This window comes from Aspergillus oryzae, chromosome 1 (genome assembly GCF_000184455.2).
Source record: "Aspergillus oryzae RIB40 DNA, chromosome 1".
NCBI lineage: Eukaryota > Fungi > Ascomycota > Eurotiomycetes > Eurotiales > Aspergillaceae > Aspergillus > Aspergillus oryzae.
The window spans coordinates 2,337,924-2,351,837 of NC_036435.1; the positions used below are offsets into that span (position 1 = coordinate 2,337,924).

The window sequence follows — 13,914 nt, forward strand, 5'->3', positions numbered from 1 at the left end:
AGGGTCGCTCGGGGAGCGAGTTACGCGCCCCGCCTGGAGTTCGGAGCTGTCCACTGTCTTGTGATGGTGGAAGCTGCCTTTCTGGCGATAACAAAGGATGTTGCGTATTCTCCGAAGGTGAAGGTGGCTGTGGTGCGGCGGGGGGTTCGATGGAAATGTCAACATCGGCGGGTTGCGACGCGGCTTGTGGCGGCTCTTCGGGCGGGGGAGCGAAACCAAAAGAGAAGCCAAAATTCACTTCCTTGATCTTGCGTGTCCTAATCCATGATTTGCATTGTCAGCTCTCTGTTGTCTTCTTCAATCGGTCGCGGGGTAAGACCAGCGCGTACCCAGCGCCGCGCTGCCGCATTTGCAGCCGCTCCTCTCGATCTGCGGGATTCATTAGTTTGAAGATAGATTCAACGGCTTCATTGGGAGTGCATACTGGAGGCCATAATCGAGAAGCGGCGCCTCGGCGAGCTCAACGCGCAAATCTACGCGAGATTTAGGTGTAAAGGTCCAAGGAGGTGTTGCGCCGAAATCAATGATGGAGCGTGTATTCGATCATACTTTCGGGGATGCTGACTTTCCCAAAATAGCCTGGTCTTTCTGGTTCGGGAAAAGCGTGGTCTCAATGCTTGGCGGGAAGTATTCTTTGCTCGTTGCGTTGAATATCTTTTTGTATATAATTGAAACAATGTGGTGATTTCTATAGAGCATATCGGTAGGTGTATTTGGTAGATGGAGATCCAGAAGACTAAAACAAGAAAAAAGGTATAGTAGAGCAATGATGGTAAGGAAATAGGAACAATATATATCGTTTGACACATAGAGCCGTTTCATACTTCAAGACTACTAGTCATATAGACTCTCCAAGGACTAATCGAGCCAGTGAAGAATAGAACTGAAACTGACGGAGCTGAGCAGCCATGCCAAGGACATGCATCTCTTGATCTGCAAGAACATAATACGGTGAGAGTGAATAATAAGTCGGGGTGGATTTGATTTCTGGATTTCTGATATTCCGTTCAGCCCAAAACGGTTTGGCGGCTTAGTCGCTCCGCCCGAGTCGATCACCAAAGGAAGTTCAATCTTCTCCGCATATACTTTTCGGAATTTGGTTCTGAAAGCCGAGAAATCACAATTAACACCACCCGTTCTAAGCTGATCAAACAGTATCATTCCTAATTCAGGTTTTCGAATCATTGTCGCAGTCATGGGTTGGTTCTGGGGCAACTCGAATCAAGACGACCCCGTCAAGAAGCTTGACCCGGGTCTCCGAGAATATCTCGAACATGAAGCCCCAAAGAAATACGTCCCTGCGACCTCAGTGCCCTCCGCGCAGGATCCTTCTAAATTAGTAGATCCGCAGTCCCAATCAGCGCAACCAGCCGAAACCACCGAGTCGTCGAAACCTGCTGTTCCCGCTGCCTCACTTTTCCCCGATGGCCGTTACGCCCATCTCTGGAAGACTTACAAACCGCCAACTGAGGAAAATACTGACGTGAAGGGCGCTTCCAGGGTGATTGAAAAGTACAAGTCACGCAATGATACCGTACACCGCGCAGCGATGGAGAATTGTGCACTGGAACATGAGGATTTGACACTGTGTTTCCAGAACGGTAACCTGCAGAAACGACTAATGTCTCGTATGACTCTGTGCTCCGAGGAAAATGGGAAATTCTCTCGGTGCTTTACTACTCAGGCTGTAAGTGAAGATCTCGCGGAACTTATCCCCTAGGCCTTTCTGCCTGCGCCGCGGCTGCCGCTGGACAATTACTAATGTGTGATTAGAAATTCCTCCAGGCATTGGGCTACTCATCTTCGTTTGAATGGGATGACGAGAGAGAGGAAAAGATCCAGATGCACGCCGATAAACTCTACCATGAGATGCTGGATTATGAGAAGAAAGTTGAGGAGGCCCGAGCGGCTGGCCAGGAACCTCCGCCTCTCACATCCCTCTTCAATCCCCAGGGAAAACCCCAACAGCAGAAAGCCGAAAATACCTCAGGCTCCCTGGAAATTCCCGGAGGCGAGGCCATTCCACCGGGGTTCAAGCCATCCAAGCCATTGGAACAACTCACACCACATGAACGCGAACTGGAAATCCGAGCCCATTATGCACAACTGGAGCAGCAGAAGATGTACGCGCAAGAGGCGTCTCCTTTCATAAAGACTCATGACGATGCGCGTCAGAAACGGCGAGAGAAAGCCGTAAGTTGGTTTGGAGAAACAGTAGGTAAATGGGTTACATAGGATTACAAATCGGCATTGGCGGTTTCATGGTGCCTGGGAAAGGTTTCATTCTTTTTATGTTATTATTATTATTATTATTATTATTATTATTATTATTATTATTATTACTACTCTTGTTATTACCCAATACCTAGTCGGATCTGAACATGAGGGCGCATCTTTGAGGAGCATTGAATCGATAAGGATAGCGAGATATGCCAATATAAAATGAACCTGATGACTCTGGATGTATATGACAGGAATGATAGAATGTCAAACTCAAAAAAAAAAAAAGACAAAAATGAAATAAAAGCAAATAGAATCTATAACAAAGGGGGTATTTACCAGGTGCATCTGGTTTCGCAGTGAGGGGAGGATTTATACCAGACAAGTATCAAAGGATTAAATTGAAAGGTGAGAGAGCTGACGGTCACGCAGTCGCTCATTTGTCGGACGCGTTCGAGACACTAGAAAGAAAGTCCGACACGGGAAATGACGAACTGCAATTCAAGTCGACATCACCACTTGCTTTCCCTTCTTTTTCCCTTGGTACATACCCGGATTAAACCTCTTAGGTAATTCTACCATTTGAAAAATAACTTCCAACTTTACACCACCCACCCCCCGACTTTCCCCATTTGTGGCGGTTTGTCGGCCAAAGTCCTCCGTTGCCCTCTTGGTCACTTTGTTCCACGGCTCCTGATTAACCTCCGCGCAGGTCTTCCTACTCTGCTTTACCCAACTGATTGACCTGCAACGAACTCCTCCTTCCCCTCACCTCTCTTTTAATACAAACGTCTTTCTTCCCTGTGAAGCCTTGTCCTTAACCGTATACTCTCTGGTCACCGTCCACCGATCTTTGGGGAGCCCATTGGCGCTCCCGTGCACACTATGAAGGCTACCCCATTGCTGATATCATGGCATAACGATAATGCCCCAATCTACTCGGTTCATTTCGACCCTAATGGTAGAGGTCGCCTGGCGACGGCCGGAAAGTATGATTCTATGTGTTGCTACTTGATTTGAAGACTTTGGTACTAATATATTCCCTCTATAGTGACAACAATGTCCGCGTACGGTCCCCTCATCACCTTATCTTCCCCTCGTGAACCCCCCTTCTTGTGATCATTCCCACCATTTCTGACAGGAACCACCATAGCTATGGAGAGTGGAATCGACAGGCGAAGAACGAAAGGTGTCCTACCTGAGTACACTGGTGAAACATACACAAGCCGTCAATGTCGTTCGTTTCAGTCCAAAAGGTGCGGGTTGCAATATCTCACGCGGGGAATGTTCTCCCGTGGTAGCTAACCTCGTATCTAGGCGAGATGCTGGCATCTGCTGGAGACGACGGTAATGTGCTCCTCTGGGTACCGTCGGAGCTGCAGACCCAGCCTCCACTGGGAGAGGATCGGTCGGATGATAAAGAGACATGGAGGGTGAAGCATATGTGTCGTTCATCCGGAGCTGAAATTTATGACCTTGCGTGGTCCCCAGACGGCGTCTTCATCATTACAGGGAGCATGGACAATATTGCACGGATATATAATGCTCAAACAGGTACGTTGCATCTCAATCTCTACTTAGTCTTCATGCTCCTCCTTACCGTTAAGTGGATTGCTGATCCTTGAAATTCCCAGGACAAATGGTGCGCCAGATCGCGGAGCATTCACACTATGTTCAAGGAGTAGCTTGGGATCCTCTCAACGAATTCGTGGCTACGCAATCATCCGATAGATCTGTACACATCTATAGCTTGAAGACAAAAGATGGCCAGTTCACACTTACCTCTCATGGCAAGTTTTTGAAGATGGACTTGCCAGCCAAGCGTATCTCAGCCAGCAGTCCCGCCCCCCAGGATACCTCTGTCCGGTCGCAGCCGGCTACTGCCAATGCGGCTGCAATCACTTCTCCGGCGCCGTCGACTCCGGGCACGCCAATGGCTAATCTACCAATGGACCCTCCACCCGTATCCCATAGTCGCAGGTCGTCATTTGGTTCCTCCCCATCAATCCGCCGCTCTGCGTCCCCGGCGCCATCTCTACCGTTGCCAGCGGTGAAGCCTCTAGAAGTACCGTCACCGGGGCTCCTAGGTGGACTGGGCGTCAAGAATGCTAATATCTATGCCAACGAAACTTTCACGTCCTTTTTTCGGCGATTGACTTTCGCACCCGATGGCAGCTTGCTGTTTACACCGGCGGGTCAGTACAAGACTTCACATATGTCTGCGACAGATCCCACCAAAACTACAGACGAGATCATCAATACCGTCTACGTTTATACTCGGGCAGGTTTTAACAAACCCCCAATATCCCACCTCCCAGGCCACAAGAAGCCTTCTGTTGCCGTGAAATGCTCTCCCATTTTCTATACATTGCGACAGGCCTCCCAACCGGCTCGTCATATTACTTTAGACACTTCTTCTGGAGAGGAGACATTTGCTTCTCTTCCTGATCCGGTAGTAAATTCGACAACTGACCGTCCATCTATGGAGCCTCCAACATCGGCACATAATGCGGGTGACCCGGCAAAGATCAACCAGACATCAAAGGATGAGAGCCCTTCCACCACTCCAGGACCCATGCCTGTTTTCGCCTTACCATATCGAATCGTATATGCTGTGGCTACTCAGGACTCCGTCTTGGTGTATGATACTCAGCAACAGGCTCCGATATGCGTAGTCAGCAATTTACACTTCGCAACCTTTACTGACTTAACATGGTAAGTCTATCCCCATACCCAGACCAGGTCATAATTTAACAATCAATTAGGTCGAATGATGGGTTGACTCTGATAATGAGCTCATCGGATGGCTTCTGTTCTACCCTTACGTTTGCACCGGGAGAGTTGGGTCAACCCTATACTGCTCCAGTGTCAACCGCTCACCAGACTTCAACTTCTGGCGTACAGCCCACAGGTCATGTACCAAACCCGGCGAAACCAAGCCCGGGAATGGCTCCAGGCAACGCAACTCCAATACCCCCAATGCCTCCAGCAAGCCCTGCGCGGTCTAATTCTGTATCCTCGATTGCTACGCAATCTACTGCTGTGCAGCAAGCCACGGGATCTGTTGTCAATAACCCGACACCGACACTCGGATCGGTGCCGTTAGTCACAGCAACGCATTCATCACAACCACCAACTCTGCCACTTACTACGCCGCCGCAGACACCGATGTCAGCCGTCTCCCAAAGCGGGACAAGCACTATTAGCAATAGTGTTCTAGGCAAGCGAGCCAGCGAGTCTGAAAAAGAGGAAATTAAGGATCAGAATTCTGTCCCACAAGTACAACAGCCGAAGAAAAGACGAGTAGCACCGACTCTCGTTTCTACCGGCAACGGCCCTTCGTCAAAAGATGGCCCCCAGAATACCGACGTTGGCGGCTAATGTTCCTTGTTCAACCAAGCTTCATAAAAAACTTCCCAGACGGATGTATAAAACTCTGTTCTCTTGTCTACTGAGTCGACTGCGGATGACTCGAGTGCCTATGATATCTTTGTTATGAGTAATGTGTCCTTTTTTCCGCCGCTCCACAAGACTCCGCATAATGTTTACGTCCTGTGGGATTTACCTACCGTGCTCTGGGATCTTGGTAGAGTTTAATTGTTATGCATCTGCTCACTGTTGGCGCTTCACCTTTGTTTCTTCTCTTATTCCTTCTATTAGTGTTATCCAGTCAGCCCTCTTCGGGATACCTCTTTGCGGTCTTTCAGCCCTCTTCCCGTCGAATGAGCTTGCAGTATTTGGGCGCGAAGTTGAATTTATTGGTGTTATTATTCTACGGCTGCCTTGTTTCTTTGGGCTTGCGCTTCCTGCTCCGATTGCCTTTTCGTGTGCAAGAATAATATCGCGTTGGTTGGTGGTGAATGATATGCTTTTATGATTGTGATCTGCGCAGACATCTCAATGATTACTTGTGTATGTTAGGTGATATTCCTTGGGAGCAGAATATTGTTTATGACGGCTGCTTTGTTCTGATATCCGACATTCCATGTTATATCATCTTTACGTTGATGTACAGCTTAATCTTGTAAGATTAAAAAAAAAGAGCATTCTTCTGTCTACTCCTCTAGATACATTACCATTATATCCCTTCCGACTTCGTTTATATTAGGAAACAAAGATTTAGACAAATAATGAAAGGCAATGAGAAGGCTTGAAACTACACATGTTCCAGGCGAAACCGAAAGAAAAGGTCAGAGGATATTTTTGGTTGAGTTTGGACTTGAGAATGCTTTCCACGAAGCATGGATCTTTCAGTGGGCTGCGCCGACCCCGTTGGCTATGGTTCCATTCAGCCCATTGTGTCCATTCTGGCTTTGACAATCATGGCAACCGTTCGTTGCTGGAGAACACAGGGCATTTACAACGGTTGCCACGCTCATATCACTGGGGAGTACGGCTTTAGCCTCGGTAGCATGGACGCCGACGGTAAGGGTGGTAACACTGGAGATTGTGCCAGCAGATTGTAAGCGGTTTGCCCAGCGGAACAGAGCTTCATCGCCGCGGGAGCCACCCGCTACAAACAAGAAGTCAGGGGTTTGACCTAACTGGCCCACCACAGATTCAGCAGCCTTGGCCTTTGTAATGTCCAAGGGTTCGACGCTCACTGCACCATCTGTAAGAACAATCCGGATGGCTTCGCTGCCCCGTGTGCCGTTGATCTGATCAGCAAGATCGGAGGCCTGGCGGGCAGCAATTTCAGGATCATGAGCGTGGTTATATAGAAAGCTTAGTATGCAGCGGCGCTCTTCCAACTGGCTTCCCTCGGTCCTTTCTTGGTAGTACTGGATGACTTTGCGGATTCCATTCCTCCAGTCTTTGGCCTTCGCCATGTCCACCAACGCCCGCCACTGAGTTTGTCCAATGTCACGTACGAAGCAGCCGTTCTCGGCGATCAGTCCCACTCGGCTGGATACTTCTTTAAGACTAGATTCAAGCTGTTCAGGGCTTTTGTTACTAGTCACGTATACTTTGTTTTTCGTGTCAAGGAGCAAGTGGTCCAGGAGAGAGCCCAATTCAAGGGAAGGCTTTGAGTCACCGGATTGAAAAAGTGCATCATCCTCGAGGAAGAAAAGCCGTGAATTGGTTTTTTCGTATGATTTTTGTAAGTTGTGTACTGAAAGAGACGAGACTTGACTGAGCTCACGAGATAGCTGGGTGCTGTGGGCCTTGTGGAGAGCTGTCTGAAACGACTTGTACCACGCGATAGCAGTACAGGATGCCTTTTTCTCAAGCAAATATTCCCAGTTACGCTGTTTCTGATCTGGTGACATCTCCAGTGCCTTGTGGATTGTATCTGCAACTTCTTTGTAGTCCCATGGGTTGACAAGTAGTTCGTGGCCGCTGAATATAGAAGCGCTTCCAGTAAATTCACTAAGTATGAGAGAGCCATGACGCTGGGACGTAACTTTTCCATCTTGACAATGAAGGTAATCGTGACTTGTGAGATTCATGCCCTCCCTCAGGCTTGTCACCATGAAGATGTCAGCCACGCTCATCAAAGCTAAGAACTGCGAGTAACTGATATCTTGTCTTAAGAGTACGAGAGGTTGATGTGTTAATGTCGAATAAGTAGAATTAATCCTCATGGCAATCTTTGAGACTTGCGCCTCCAATTCAGGTAGCTCGGACGCCGAAGCAACTTGAACGAGGACAACCTGGGTCAGTTAGCATACAAAGCTTAGGGTAAGAGGAAAGGCTCAGCCCAAACATACATTCTCTCTCCACTTTGGGTATTTTTTCAAGAATAGCTCATAAGCTAATAGCTTCTGCTTGATACCACCGGGTGCATCAAGCCTATCTCGAGCGACGATCAAACGTTTCCCGCTATACCTGGAGATTATGTTTTCAATCCAGTCCTTCACCTCGGCTGTCTGGCGCAGCTCATCGAGTGCTTGAAAATCGATCCCGATAGGCAGACGTTTCACGTGGACGAAGCGTTGTGGAAGTTGGACTCCATCGACGGACACCTCCAAACTTAGGAGCCGACTACATGACTGAAGAAAGTGGTAGCAGTACTCCTCTGTTTGGAAAGAAACGAGATCAGCACCCAGAAGACCGTTAAGTAGAGCACCTCGTGCATTAAGACACCTGAAAATCTCGGAAGAGGGGAATGCAGCATGCATGGAGAAGCCGATTTCTGCGCCTGGCAGCTTCTCCCGGAGCAACGCGGGCAGGAGTAGAAGATGATAATCATGAATCCAGATACTATCGCCAGGTCGCCAGCACGACGCGATGGTGTTCGCAAATGCCTCGTTTACTTTCACGTATTGCTTCCAGGAGTAGTCGTCGTACTGGGTGTGCCGAGGGCTTTCCTGCATCTGATAATGGAAAGCTGGCCAAAGGACTGCGCGACAAAAGTGCGAGTAGTGCCCTTCAAACTCCTCATCGCCGACAAAGACGGTGAGGGAGTTGTAGTTATCCTCGAGCGTCTCGCCGATTCTAGCACGTGTTTCATCTTTAAGTGAGTCGGTTGGCATACCCAGAGTGCCTACCCACATCTTGTCTGACAGTATGCCTGCTCTTTCAGCGGCATTGACGGCATTTCGCATACCACCATTGCCCTGTTCGGCTGATTTTACAACCCAATCATGGTCACAAAGTAATGCGCGCGGACTTCCAGGGTCCTCTTCCGAATCTGGTGTCTCTAGGACTCCATCAACGTATAATGGCTGGTCATACCCGTCCCCTGGGTTTGGACGGCTCAGGATCGATGGCTCAGGAGGGCCAGTAGCCTTGGAACGAGGCTGGTTGAATTTGCGGCTCTGACCCCAGGAAACAACACGAGGTTCACTGGGACCTGGGCCGTGGGGTTCATCAGTGGAAGCAATCTCGCCAGCAGCACGCGAGATATAAGGTTTGAAGATCTTCTCATCTTCCGTCGTAGCGCCAGGGGTAAGCGATAAACTGTAACCCCTCGAGTGACGTCTCCGTCGCGCTTCAGCTAGCCGTCCTACGATCCGGTCATCTGAATGAGAGTAGCTCGTAGATGACTTCCGGCGATGCCTATATTCCGTGGCGCGGAAGTCAATCGTATAGGGGAGGAACCTATTGAAACCGATCAGATACTATTTTCACTAGAGGTTTGAGAAAGACAGAGCGTGTAAGAGGACTTACAGCGAGACAAGAAAGACCGTCATTAGTTAGACGTTCGAGAGTTGAGGACCTCTCTACCAGTGTTTGAAGGAAGAATCTAATTGTGGATGTATCCACTGTTCAAGAAGAATATAATAAATTAAGGTTGGTATGCGCAGTCGAATAGTCTGCAGTAAGATGAGAACATCTGTGTTTTCCGGGCCAAGCGATGTTGAAGGTTGAAGGACCAAGTCTACATTCTATATGTTTTGCAAACCAATGGAACAGCGATCCTGAAAATTCCGGCGGGAAGTTAGACAACCGAGAAGCATAATGGACGACCCAAGGAATGACGACCGTTGCGATTGGGCCATGAAAATCGTGAGGTCGTGAAAGAGCAGGTGAAAGAGAAAAAAGAACATTCTGGGCTTTTCGAGGGGACAAAACCAAGAGTGCGAAAAGCAGGTGATGGATGCCTCAAAGGAGGGGTATCTCTCTGCCTTGGGCGTGACTCGGGCGCGGGGCTCATGAGATGGAATCGTGGAACTGAGGCTATTGGTTTCACAACGTGACCAACCGCATCAGAAAAAAACAGAACCTGCCTGAAAACGTGGGAATAGTTCGTTCAAGCTGTCCTGGACTGTTGTTCAATATCCAATCGTAGCCATGACGTCTTGATTCCCGGGTTGATCCGCGGTTCGGTTTTACCCACAGCGCTAAGATAGCGTTAGGCGATGATTCTCGACAGTTCGACAAGTCTAGACCCACACGCGCTTTCTATCAATCAGGGAAAATGTCCTGCAAGAGCGAAGCACATGGAACCTGACAAGAGAAGTCATTCGGTCGTAAGGAGTTGGTTTCCCACCTGAGAATTGAATTGGGGGAGAATTGGGCAGGAAAAGGGCCACCAGGAAAGAGATAACAGGAATTCGGAGATGAAGGAAGAAGAGAAGGAAGTGGATACTTTGCTGGATCACGGCATCCCGTAAAGAAAGGACCTTAAGCCTGTTTTGGGTGGCAGAAGACAAAAGACTCAAACAGGACAATTCAAACCAAACCTGGCATCACGAGTCATTCCTTATCCGAGTGTTGATATCGATCGATCAGGTCATCACTTGTTCCCCACCCCGGTGGTATCCACGCTCCCATATACCTCATCTCATGATATAATACTATCTTCGTAACCCTATCTACAAAACTCTAATTAATTCTTCTCTCAAAATCTTCTGTGTCCACTTCGGATACCCCTCTCCAGTTTTGTCTATCCCTCATGGCTCCCACCGACTCATCGCTGGGCGACTCTCGCTTGCTGATCGTTTCCAATCGCCTTCCCATCACCATTAGACGATCTGGGAATGGCAAGTATGAATTTTCAATGTCTTCCGGTGGATTAGTGACCGGATTGAGCGGTCTGTCCAAGACAACAACCTTCCAATGGTACGGTTGGCCAGGTTTGGAAGTGCCGGAGGATGAAGTCCCTTCTGTGAAACAGAGACTCAAAGACGAATTCGGCGCAACTCCGGTGTTCATGGATGACAAACTAGCGGATCGTCACTACAATGGCTTCTCCAGTAAGTGCTGTTCCTCAAATCCCGGCGCCAGTGTCAGACTTGCAGCCACCTCCTCCCTGGCTGGTGCCCTAACAGCAGGACCGTGCTAATGTGACTCACTAGACTCGATCCTTTGGCCTCTATTGCACTATCATCCTGGTGAGATTGTGTTTGATGAGGGTGCCTGGGATGCCTACCGTGAGGCAAATCTTCTATTCGCCAAGACCATCGCTAAGGAAGCCCAAGAGGGTGACTTGGTCTGGGTGCACGATTATCATCTCATGCTTCTTCCGGAATTGCTCCAGGAGCAACTTAATCTCCTGGGAAAGAAGAATATTCGGATTGGATTTTTCCTCCACACACCATTCCCCAGCAGTGAAATCTACAGAATCCTGCCCGTTAGAGCCGAACTTCTGCGAGGTTTGCTGCATTGCCACCTAATCGGCTTCCATACCTATGACTATGCACGTCACTTCTTAAGCAGCTGTGCTCACATACTGTATGTATAACAATAACGTCCGCTACCTGATGATGCGCCAACTGACAAATTACTCCAGTGGATTGGTGACAACCCCTAGCAGCGTGAAATACGAAGGCAGGTCTATCAATGTTGGGGCATTCCCCATTGGAATCGACCCCGACAAGTTCACTGAAGGCTTGAAGAGCCCGAAGGTGCAAAACCGCATCACGAGCCTGGAGAATAAATTCCAGGGAACAAAGTTGATGGTCAGCGTTGACCGCCTGGATTATATCAAGGGTATCCCTCAGAAGTTACACGCCCTGGAAGTCTTTCTCCAAAACCACCCAGAATGGGTTGGTAAGGTCGTCCTGGTTCAGGTGGCTGTCCCAAGTCGTCAGGATGTCGAAGAATACCAGAATTTAAGAGCGGTAGTAAATGAGCTAGTGGGCCGAATCAACGGCAAATTCGGTAAGCCAGGTCATTGTGACACTTTTATGATGTTTTCACATTAACTAGTACAATAGGAACGGTGGACTACATGCCCATCCACTTCATGCACAAGTCGGTGAGCTTCGACGAACTTATTGCTCTATATGCGGCATCAGATGCCTGCATTGTTTCTTCGACTCGCGACGGAATGAATCTGGTATCCTTCGAGTACATCGCAACTCAACAGAAACGCAAAGGCGTTCTGATCTTGTCTGAATTCGCCGGTGCTGCTCAGAGTCTCAATGGAAGCATTGTTGTCAATCCATGGAACACTGAGGAGCTAGCAGAGGCGTATCATGAGGCGGTTTCAATTAGTGAAGAACAGCGCGCCGTTCAATTTGCAAAGCTCTACAAGTATATCTCGAAATACACAAGGTATGCCTATACCCGACTGGGATCGTTTTTCTTTAGTGATACTAACATCGTGTAGTGCTTTCTGGGGTCAGTCGTTTGTGGCCGAGATGTCTCAATGCTCATCTTGATAGACTAGAATCTATCTTTCCTTCGTTCTCTTCAGTCTTTCTGGGTACAGTCAAGCGTGGCAGTTATGTTTCTTTTCGTGATGGCATAGCATTCGATTCTAATACATAGATCTGATGACTTTCTGATGAGGCTTAGCAACAGTCATATGTTTAATTCAGCTTAGATAGCCATAATGACAGCGACCGGGTGTTAGCGGTTGTCATAGTACAAATCAATACACGAATCAAGATTTTGGCATCTCGTTAAGCTTTTATATTTACGAAGTCTTCGAGATCTCAACCAAGTGCAACCACTCAGGGACGAGTAGGAAAAGACAGAGAAATGTGCATTTCCTGGAACCTAGCTACAGGAGCTATATACATGATCCACTTAACGGTGCCGAAAATTAATATCAGCGGAATATCTACTGCCAAGCATCTACATTCTTCTTAACAAAATCAGCGAAAGACGTTGGTTTAGCGTCAAGCAACTTCAAGCTTTTGTCCAAGCTTTGCCCGAGAAAATACCCCGGCGACTCAATCAGCAGATGATTCTCGAGGAACTCCTGAGCCACAGACGGCGGGAGAACCGCTTTATACTGATCGGCGGACACTGGCACAAAGACGGCCTTCTTTCCAGTTACCTCAGTGAAGATTTTCACAATCTCTTCAGCAGTATAGTAGCCGGCGGCTTCGAGAACCTGCTTCCCGTTCAGCTTAGAAGCATGTTTGATGACAGCTTTGACGAAAAGCCCTATTTATCGTTAGATATACCCAAACCCTTCTATAGCTTCCTAGGAACAGCAAAATTAAACTTACCGGTATCATTCGCAGCATCGAATAAAGGAAACTTAGCCTTAGCACCATCAACAGGATAGAAAAGCTGATAGGTGCCATCATCGCTCTTTTTCAGCATCTGCAGGTAATTGAGCATGAAGTAGCCCGCAAGAACGAAAGTACAGGGGACACCTGAAGCACGGATGTATCTTTCGATTTCAGCCTTGCCATCGAAATGGGGTACATGGCTGAGACGGCCATTAGTGGAGTCGGTAACGTGAACAAGAGAAGAGAAGATCAGGTGCTGGACGCCGAGCTCTTTGGCTACATCGGCGACGTTCTTGCCCTGGGTGACCTCGGTGTCCTTGTTGACGTATTCCCAGTAGTTGGTTACTAGGAAGACGGTGTGGGATCCTTTGAGAGCTGTGCGAAGAGATTCGACAGAGTTCAGATCGGCCTGTGTGAGTTTAGTTATGAACTTTGCAAGCTCGACTGAGCTCATGGAATGTTTGTAGACTGACCGTAACAACTTCCACTCCACGCTTTTGCAGCTCCTGGGCGGCGGGCTTGGTGGTATCGCGGGTGATGCCTCGGATCTTGAACTCTTTGTGGAGCTGGGGATCCGCCAGAATGTGGTTGATCACGGAGCCGCCTTGGTTGCCCGTGGCACCGAAGACAGTGATAAGCTTGGACATGTTGGATGTAGTTCTTGTGGACTGATGATGGTTGAGTGTTGATATGTAGCACTCGTACGGAATGCTATCAGATTTCAGAGCTATGGTGTTTGCTTCTAGTCAATAGTATCTTGGTCCAACATCATGGATTGTGCCCAGTTTTATATATCCGTTTCTCTACATGGTATGGCCTATATTGTATCTCTTACCCC

General features: G+C 48.4%; 5 protein-coding genes across 5 annotated transcripts; 3 read left to right on the plus strand and 2 right to left on the minus strand.

The window, feature by feature from the left end:
• Positions 1-1,195: 1,195 nt before the first annotated feature.
• AO090005001533 (uncharacterized protein) lies at positions 1,196-2,399 on the plus strand (the record flags this gene model as incomplete). Its single annotated transcript, XM_023237070.1, has 4 exons — positions 1,196-1,687; positions 1,774-2,193; positions 2,236-2,277; positions 2,370-2,399. 4 exons carry the CDS (start codon positions 1,196-1,198, stop codon positions 2,397-2,399), a joined length of 984 nt encoding a protein of 327 aa, XP_023089405.1.
• Positions 2,400-3,105: 706 nt separating this feature from the next.
• On the plus strand, positions 3,106-5,601 carry AO090005001532 (putative chromatin assembly factor 1 subunit B; the record flags this gene model as incomplete). Its single annotated transcript, XM_001818394.3, has 6 exons — positions 3,106-3,209; positions 3,272-3,287; positions 3,374-3,476; positions 3,538-3,774; positions 3,855-4,935; positions 4,986-5,601. The coding sequence occupies 6 exons, from the start codon at positions 3,106-3,108 to the stop codon at positions 5,599-5,601; spliced, it is 2,157 nt and encodes a 718-aa protein (XP_001818446.1).
• An 869-nt stretch (positions 5,602-6,470) lies between these two features.
• AO090005001531 (trehalose-6-phosphate synthase) lies at positions 6,471-9,356 on the minus strand (the record flags this gene model as incomplete). The annotated part of the gene is made up of 3 exons (XM_001818393.3): positions 6,471-7,874; positions 7,932-9,264; positions 9,334-9,356. 3 exons carry the CDS (start codon positions 9,354-9,356, stop codon positions 6,471-6,473), a joined length of 2,760 nt encoding a protein of 919 aa, XP_001818445.1.
• Positions 9,357-10,561: 1,205 nt separating this feature from the next.
• On the plus strand, positions 10,562-12,272 carry AO090005001530 (glycosyltransferase family 20 protein; the record flags this gene model as incomplete). Its single annotated transcript, XM_001818392.3, has 5 exons — positions 10,562-10,862; positions 10,965-11,340; positions 11,399-11,769; positions 11,826-12,165; positions 12,221-12,272. The coding sequence occupies 5 exons, from the start codon at positions 10,562-10,564 to the stop codon at positions 12,270-12,272; spliced, it is 1,440 nt and encodes a 479-aa protein (XP_001818444.1).
• Positions 12,273-12,676: 404 nt separating this feature from the next.
• Positions 12,677-13,723, minus strand: AO090005001529 (NmrA/HSCARG family protein; the record flags this gene model as incomplete). The annotated part of the gene is made up of 3 exons (XM_001818391.3): positions 12,677-13,005; positions 13,071-13,485; positions 13,550-13,723. The coding sequence occupies 3 exons, from the start codon at positions 13,721-13,723 to the stop codon at positions 12,677-12,679; spliced, it is 918 nt and encodes a 305-aa protein (XP_001818443.1).
• Positions 13,724-13,914: the final 191 nt, after the last annotated feature.